Source organism: Helianthus annuus, chromosome 9 (genome assembly GCF_002127325.2).
Source record: "Helianthus annuus cultivar XRQ/B chromosome 9, HanXRQr2.0-SUNRISE, whole genome shotgun sequence".
In the NCBI taxonomy this organism is placed as follows: domain Eukaryota; kingdom Viridiplantae; phylum Streptophyta; class Magnoliopsida; order Asterales; family Asteraceae; genus Helianthus; species Helianthus annuus.
In genome coordinates this window covers 80,768,397-80,777,113 of record NC_035441.2, presented here as the reverse complement: position 1 = coordinate 80,777,113, position 8,717 = coordinate 80,768,397, and the positions used below count along the sequence as shown (strand labels likewise).

Below are 8,717 nucleotides of genomic sequence, written 5' to 3'. Positions count from 1 at the left end.
ATCAAGTATTGCGAGATATGTTGCGAAGAGTGCAAGTGTGTCCCTACTAACATGTACGATAACAAACACGAATGCCCTTGCTACAAAGACAAGAAGAATAATAAAGGTAAATCTAGATGCCCGTAAATTTCAGTTTCATTGCTAGCTAGTTGAAGAGGAGGCGAGAACAGCGATATCAGATGCAAACCCAACTAGATGGCCTTAAATTTCATTTTCATTGTTTCCCTACCATCACCCTTATCTTGTATGTTTTTTTATGTAATGGGATTTAATGTCTCGTTGGTTACAACTGAAGAAATAATTAGTGGACATCATTTTCTATTTATCATAACAAGGTTTATATGTGTAATGAGCAATTTTATGATCTTTCATAATATATTCATATATGATATATGTTATATGTACATTGTGTGAGGTTTATTGATAAACACTAAAAAAGTGGGGAACAGTGGGGAACCGACTCAAACGAACTCCGATTGGACTCATTTCAGCGGCGTTGGAACCGGCTCGTCGAACCCTAACTAGGATCTCTTAACCCTAAACCCTAAATCGTAACCCCTAAACCCTAAATATATTAGGGTTTGGCTTTTAGGTTTTAGCTTTAGGGTTTAGCCTTAGGGTTTAGCTTTAGGGTTTAGCTTTAAGGTTTAGGGTTTAGCTTTAGGGTTTAGGGTTTAGCTTTAGGTTTAGCCTTTAGGGTTTTGCTTTTAGGGTTTATAGTTTAGATTTTACGGTTTAGCTTAGGTTTTAGCCTTATTTTTTTAGTTTTAGGGTTTAGAGTTTAGGAGTCAGGATTTAGGGTTTAGGGTTAACAGATTTTAGTTAGAGTTCGACGAGCCGGTTCCAACACCGTTGGAATGAGTCCAATCGGAGTTCGTTTGAGTCGGTTCCCCGCTGTTCCCCACTTTTTTAGTGTTCCCAATGAACCTTCCACTATGTGTATATATATATATATATATATATATATATATATATATTTATTTATATACATATACACATCTAAAAAACTACCGATATTAAATTAATTGGTTGTGTATTTATGTACTCGCATGAAACATATAATTATAAACAGTACTAAAGTTATTCTTTAAATCATGTCTATGATTACAAGTTACAACTAGATACTAGTCATGTTATATAAAAACTATATAGTAATACAAATTGAGTTTACATAGTCATGTTCACGACTCAAATAATTTCATGTTAGCTTCTGTGTTAGTAAATGTAACCAGAGTTCATCTAGGAATATGATATCAGATGAAGCTCAAGTACTATCATCTGTTTCAAAACCCTATACTAGTTGAATTTCTAGATGAAATTCCCTTAACTATGGGATATTGTAACATTTCGGATTTTCCGTATTTGATTGTTTATCGTTATTCTTGAATTAATACATATGATCATTCACATCACATTACTTATTTCATATCGAATAAGTTACATGCTTACAATTTGACTTAAAACGTTAACGTATTATTTAAAATATCAACTATGGATATTAACAAAATAAAATGAATAAAATTATTGTAACTTTTAATAGTAACAAACTTGGTAAGCAAGTTGAAAATCACCATGCAAAAGTATCATAACTAAAAGATTGCATGGACATATAACTTGAGAGTAATCAAAATTTTCAAAAATCTAACTCCCTATCCCTATTTTTATTCAACTTTCTATCCCAAAGTTTATTATAATTACACCGCCTTATTTTCCACTATAAATAGATGCCCCTTCTCAATTGTTTTTGACACCAAATCAAAGCAATAAACTCTCCTCCATACTCTCTAAATTCAACATCTTCAAGAAATTTTAGGAGCTTCAAGTATTTCTAAGTAAGTCTTTTAGTTTTTCAAATTTCGTTTATATTTTTCTTTGATAATTTGGTTTTTAATTATTGAAAGGGTAAATTACTTTTTGAGATTCTGTGTTTTAGGTGGCTTTAACCACTTGAGTCTAAAATCAAAATGTTTAACGACCTGAGTCCCTACATCCACTTTTCTTAATCATTTGAGTCCAAATTTCTAACTCTATTAGATTTCTGTTAGTTTTTCATTAAAAGACTAAAATGCCCATGTATTATTATTATTATTATTATTATTATTATTATTATTATTATTATTATTATTATTATTATTATTATTATTATTATTATATATAGAGAGAAACACAAACTCAAACACTAATTTTTCTCCCTCTCTTCCTCATCTCTCTCTCTCTCTCTCTCTCTTCCTTATCTCTCTCAACCACACCGCCACCATACCACCACCACCGTCACTATCGCACCACCACCACACCACCATCACCTACTTCGCCCCACCTCTGATTTGGACCTAACGTCGACGTCGATCTGGAACCCTAATGCCGCCCTCGATCTGGAACCCTAACGCCTCCGTATGATTTAGAACCCATCTCCACCTACCTCTGATTTGTAACAGGTGAAGAGATATCAAAGCCGCCTGGGTAATCAAGTCGTTGAAATCTCATAGTTGCAACAGAGTTCTAGGGTTTAGAGGAGGTGAAAAGTTAGGGTTTATAGATTCGAATCAGAAGGGTTTTTGTGGTTCCGGTTCGAATTGGGGAAGACGGCCATTCAAAGGTTGTCATAGGAGGATTGTCAAGAACTTTTTGCTACATACTCTTCAGCTGCAGGTATTCGCTTCTTTGATTACTTCTTCTTTTTTACAGAATAAATATAACTTGATCCATGTTTACAGAGTTGGGAAAAGACAGTTGATTGCCACAGCCTGGGGCAAGGGTTGATGCCAGCCAGCTTAAAGTTCGAAGTGTGCCTCTTGATGGAAGACCCGGGGAATTTGAGGATATTCTTGATCCTGATTTTGGTGAATCAGCAATTGGGCGTGTCGCACCAGTTGATTTTGGTAAGTGGTAACTTACCAGACCGTAATAGTAGCGAATTTAGCTATCAACTTGGAGTTTCATCTTTGGTAGGATATTGAAGTTGATGTGTTAATCAGGCGGTGGTGGTGGTGGAGATGAGACGGTGGTGGAGGGTTCTCGACAATGGGGGTGAGACGGTGGTGGTGGGCGTTTGGAGGTGGCGGTAGTGGGATGGTGGTGGCAGTAGGGCGGCACTGGTGGTGGAAGTGAAACGATGGTGGGGGTGAGACAGTGGTGGTGGGTGTTTGGAGGTGGCAGTAGTGCGATGGTGGTGGCAGTGGTGGGGATGGTGGTGGTGTGGTGGTGTTTATAGAGAGAGAGAAGAGTGTGTAAGAGATAGAAAGTGTGTGTAGGTGTGTGTGTAGGTGTGTGTGTGTGATGGACGAAGCACACAAGTCTCGTTACTCGGTGCATCCTGGTTCTAACAAGATGTACCAGGATCTCAAGACTTTGTACTGGTGGCCCCACATGAAAGCTAACATAGCGACCTATGTTAGTAAATGCTTGACTTGTGCTAGGGTTAAGATCGAATATCAAAAGCCATCAGGGTTACTGCAACAACCAGAGATCCCAACATGGAAATGGGAACAAATTTCCATGGATTTTGTCACTGGTTTACCTAGATCTCAATGAGGGAACGACACCATCTGGGTGATCGTGGATCGACTGATTAAATCTGCACACTTTCTAGCAATCAAGGAAACCGACAAGTTTTCTACACTCGCAGATATCTATTCGAAGGAAGTAGTCGCTAGGCACGGAGTGCCAACTTCCATCATCTCTGATCATGACCCGTGTTTTGCATCTAATTTGTGGCAGGCGGTGCACATATCCTTTGCCTCATGTCTAGACATGAGTACTGCTTACCACCCGCAGACGGATGGTCAGACTGAACGCAGCATCCGAACCTTGGAAGACATGCTGCAAACGTGTGTGATAGACTTTGGTAACGGCTGGGAAAGATATCTGCCTTTGGTGGAGTTCTCATACAACAATAGTTACCATACCAGCATTAAGGCTGCTCCGTTCGAGGCTTTGTACAGACTAAAATGCCGATCACCTCTATGCTGGGCTGAAGTTGGCGACAGCCAAATCACTGGCCCAGAACTCGTACTCGACACAACTGAAAGATTGCCCAAATCAGACAATGAATGGCAGCTGCTCGTGACCGTCAGAAAAGAAGCGTGGGAAACCCCTGGAATTCCAAGTTTGAGATCGAGTTTTGCTAAAAGTTTCACCTTGGAAAGGTGTGGTTCATTTCAGCAAACGCGTCAAACTTATTCCGCGTTATGTCGGACCCTTTGAAATCACTGAGAAAATGGGCACAGTGGCATACAGACTAAACCTGCCAGAAGAACTTAGTGGTGTACACAACGTTTTCCACATGACAAACCTGAAGAAGTGTCTGTCAGATGAGACTCTCATTCTTCCTTTCAAGGAACTTACGATCGATGACCAGTTGCGTTTCATCGAGGAACCGGTGGAGATTATGGACCGGGAAATCAAAACTCTTAAACGAAGCAAGATACCTATAGTTCGAGTTCGTTGGAACTCGCGTCGTGGCCCAGAGTTTACCTGGGAACGAGAAGACCAAATGATGCGCAAGTATCCTCAGTTGTTTAAGAAAGAAGCGTCGCTACTACTGAATTTCGGGACGAAATTCCAAACCAATAGGGGGATGCTGTGACATCCCACGAAAACGCTCAACAAAACTAGCTTCCTCAGTGACTGCGTGCTAAATTTCGGGACGAAATTTCTTTCAACTTGGGGATGATGTGACAACTCGTATTTGCAAGGCCTTTTTCTATACACTAGTTTCATTCACGCTTTATGTTACGTTGTAAGTTCTATGAAACGAATGAATGTGATTAGTTATGTTTGATTGATTGTTATCAAATGGTGTGAGTTATTAGAATTTAGGTTTCATTCAAACTAGTCGGACGCTAGAACCGAACCAGATCGCACACCTCCTTTGCAAATTGTTGAAATCCTTTTTTCTTTCTTGATGGATCATTCTTGGCCAAAACACCCAGAGGCCGACTCACAATGCAACGTATACACACACATGACTTGTGTGCAATCCCCATAATTTTCAAAACACAAGAATAACACCAAACCCTAGTTCTCTTTTCTTCCTCTCTCGACAAACCGACGGCAGCCATTAACTCTCCCGAAGCTCTCTCGAAGCTCCATCCTATCGTTCCAGCACACCTGTCACATTCCGCATCGATCGGTTAGTGTATTATCCTTCCTTACCTGTTATACTTGGAGATGTTTGCTTGATGATTGGTATATGGGATTGATACTGGTGATGATGTAAGGTTCCTGCTAGAAAGTATATGGTGTTATTGAGTTGATGGTATGAGTAATGATTCAATAATTAAAGTGCATGATAAAAAGGGTTTTCGATAATCTTTCTTTTTGACAAAACGTTAAACTAGATCTAGTAATAAGTTTGGTGTGAATTGATAAACTAGAGTTTACGTGATTATTATAAGTCTTTGTAACTGGGATCATGTTCATATGAATAAACACATGAGGGACTAGAATTTTGATCTTGAATGCAAGGAAGTCCTGTTGATTATGATAAATTGGATGATTGTTCGCATGATGTGGTGTTTAGGAATGTATTTAAGTTATTAGCAATAATGTAATCAATGAATGAAAGTATGGAAATAATTATAGGATCGGGTGGGTAATCAGGGACGGTTATGAACGTAAATTACGGCAAACATGACTGAATCTCGCACAGTTCATGGAGCTGCACACTTGTGTGAGACCGCACACCCTTGCATCGTACACTCTAGACAGCATGTGGTACAACCCTTTGAAGCACACCGCACACTAGCTAATTGTACACTTAGCTAGTGGCTATATCCCTATTGGCCACACCAAAAAAGTGTGACTATATGTGTTTCGCCACATATATTTTTTTCATATCAAGTGTGACCAAAGCTCGAGTCATTATAGGTATGATACAGCCACACACACTTTTCAGTGGCCTTAGAACTTAAAGGTGTGGCTAAAGGGTAACAACATTTTTGGTTAAAATCTAGCATTTCCTTAATTAAGTGTGGCAAAAGGGTTGCAATAGCCACATAAATTTAATTAAAGTGTGTCTCTTTGTATTATATAGTCACATATATTTACTAAAAAGTATGTTTTAGCCACATCAATTGAATAAAAGTGTGACAAAAAGAGTCGTAATCAAATATTTTGTCTATTAAGTATGGGTAAAAGGTAGCAACGACCACATGAATTTATTGTAAGTGTGGCCGGTTCTATTACATTGTCACATGAATTTATTGTAAGTGTGGCTATTTTCTAACTTTTGGTCACATATATATGTTTTTCCAATGACATTTGTTATCAGTTCGTCACACAATAAAAACAAAGTAATGATGGTATGGCTATTATCTAACATTTTGTCACACATATATGTTTTTTTCATGACATTTGATATCATTTCGTCACACAAACAAAAAACAAAGTGATGAAAGTGTGGCTAATGGTTATGTATAGCCACATTAAATTTTGTAATTATAACAATGGCTATTGTCTAAGCTTTGGTCACATATAACTTTCTTTCCCATCATGTTTGGTATCTGTCACACAACAAAAAACAAAGTAACTATGGCGTGACTAGTGGTTATTTATAGCCACACCAAATATTGTAAGTTTAAGTGTGGCTATTGTCTAACATTTGGTCACACATAATCTTTTTTCCCATGACGTTTGGTATCATTCCGTCACACAAACAAGAAACAAAGTGACTAAGTGTGGCTAGTGGTTGTTTATAGCGATTACATTTTTTAATTTTAAGTGTGGCTATTGTCTAACCTTTTGTCACACATAATTTTCTTTTCTCGTGACGTTTGGTATCATTCTGTCACACAATAAAAAGCAAAGTAATTATGGTGTGGGTAATGGTTATTTATAGTCACACAAAATATTATAATTTTAAGTGTGACTATTGTCTAATCTTTGATCAAACATAACTTTTTTCCATGACATTTGGTATCATTCCGTCACACAAACAAGAAACAAAGTGACTATGGTGTGGCTAATGTTTATTTATAGTCACATGAAATTTTGTAATTCTATGTGTGGTTGTTGTCTAAACTTTGGTCACACTCTTTTTATGTGGTTTTATGTGACTATTTTCATGTAAAATGAGAAAACTAAAAACCAAATGCTATTAAGAATAATAACCCAAAATCCATATATAAGTTTTTAATTTAAATAGTAATACTAATTATAAATATTAACTTCTAATCAAAACCTATCTACAAAAGTTACAAAGGAAAACGACTTTACACGTAAACTAATAACTATTTCAAGACTGTTTTCTTTAAGTCCACATACTCACTGTTTTAGACTTAAAAGTGCTGCAAATTTGCATCATGGGTTCGTGGCCACATTACTGCTGTTGTGATGAGGAGAAAATTTGTGACTGGGTGGCCGGTTCTGATGTTGTATGATTCTCCAAGTGTTTTATTCATGCTGCTTGTAATCTCAAACAATGCGTCGGAAACCTGTTGCGAGTATCCTTCACGAAGAGCATAGTGGCGTGCCATTATTCCTGATAAAGACGTAAATTCCGTAACAACAGCAGCTGAGAGGTCAGACATAGCGAGTGATGCAGTTTCACGAACAATCTAAAGCTTATCTTCACTTAGCCCTAGGGCCGACCCGAGTTCACTAACGGTACTCTCGACCCGTATCATTTTGTCCTCCATCGTTCCAAGTTTCTCCCGTAAATTTCATCTTTTTAGAGAGAGAGACCAGACATATACATGTTATTTTGTCAATACGAAGAGTAGGGAAAAAATGAAAAAGAATTCCATTCAGTTGACCCCGGAACTCCGAAAACCTTTTACTAGTGTCCAATTCATAAAAGAACTTAGCATCTTCGTATCGAGCTCTACGATAAAGAAAATTACTCGACTATTTCAGTTAACTATACATTTATACTACACAAAGATAAGAAACCGAAACAAAGAAAAGTGACAATGCAAACCTGGGTACAGCTTCATTTCCTTTCTTAACAACTGATTCATTAATCGCTCCATTTGCAACCTGAGAAGAAATTAACAGTGTTAAAAAAATATAACTCCAAATTTAGTAATTGCGGTTTAGAGCTGATAATATATCTTACAGCAATGAAATACGTCAACAAACTTCCGTTCGTGTCCGTCAACGCAAAGTACTTCTGATGCTTCTGCATAACCTGCAGGATAAACTTAACTCAACAATAGATACAATAATCGTCTTTATAGTAGATAATAGATTGTAACAAATTTCTAATATATGTTTAAAGGAACACGATACCATTACTAACAGATCTTTCGGGAGCATAGGAACGACTCTGAGAATTTTCCGAGCACGGGAACATGTGCTTCGACAAGGTTTACAACCTAAGTTCATTACCACAAACAATCAGTTACATTATTGAAAAAAAATTAAAATTGAGGAAGATAATACTAGGAGACGTAAATTCCGTAACAACAGCAGCTGAGAGGTCAGACATAGCGAGTGATGCAGTTTCACGAACAATCTAAAGCTTATCTTCACTTAGCCCTAGGGCCGACCCGAGTTCACTAACGGTACTCTCGACCCGTATCATTTTGTCCTCCATCGTTCCAAGTTTCTCCTGTAAATTTCATCTTTTTAGAGAGAGAGACCAGACATATACATGTTATTTTGTCAATACGAAGAGTAGGGAAAAAATGAAAAAGAATTCAATTCAGTTGACCCCGGAACTCCGAAAACCTTTTACTAGTGTCCAATTCATAAAAGAACTTAGCATCTTCGTATCG

The 8,717-nt window shown here is 37.6% G+C and overlaps 1 protein-coding gene across 1 annotated transcript; it reads right to left on the bottom strand.

Moving 5' to 3' along the window:
- Positions 1-7,120: 7,120 nt before the first annotated feature.
- Positions 7,121-8,414, bottom strand: LOC110878017 (glycine--tRNA ligase, chloroplastic/mitochondrial 2). Its single transcript, XM_035976968.1, has 5 exons — positions 8,408-8,414; positions 8,230-8,315; positions 8,057-8,128; positions 7,919-7,977; positions 7,121-7,822 (listed from the first exon to the last, which is right to left on the bottom strand). The coding sequence occupies exons 2-5, from the start codon at positions 8,254-8,256 to the stop codon at positions 7,600-7,602; spliced, it is 381 nt and encodes a 126-aa protein (XP_035832861.1). The 5' UTR covers positions 8,257-8,315; positions 8,408-8,414; the 3' UTR covers positions 7,121-7,599.
- Between the last annotated feature and the right edge of the window lie 303 nt (positions 8,415-8,717).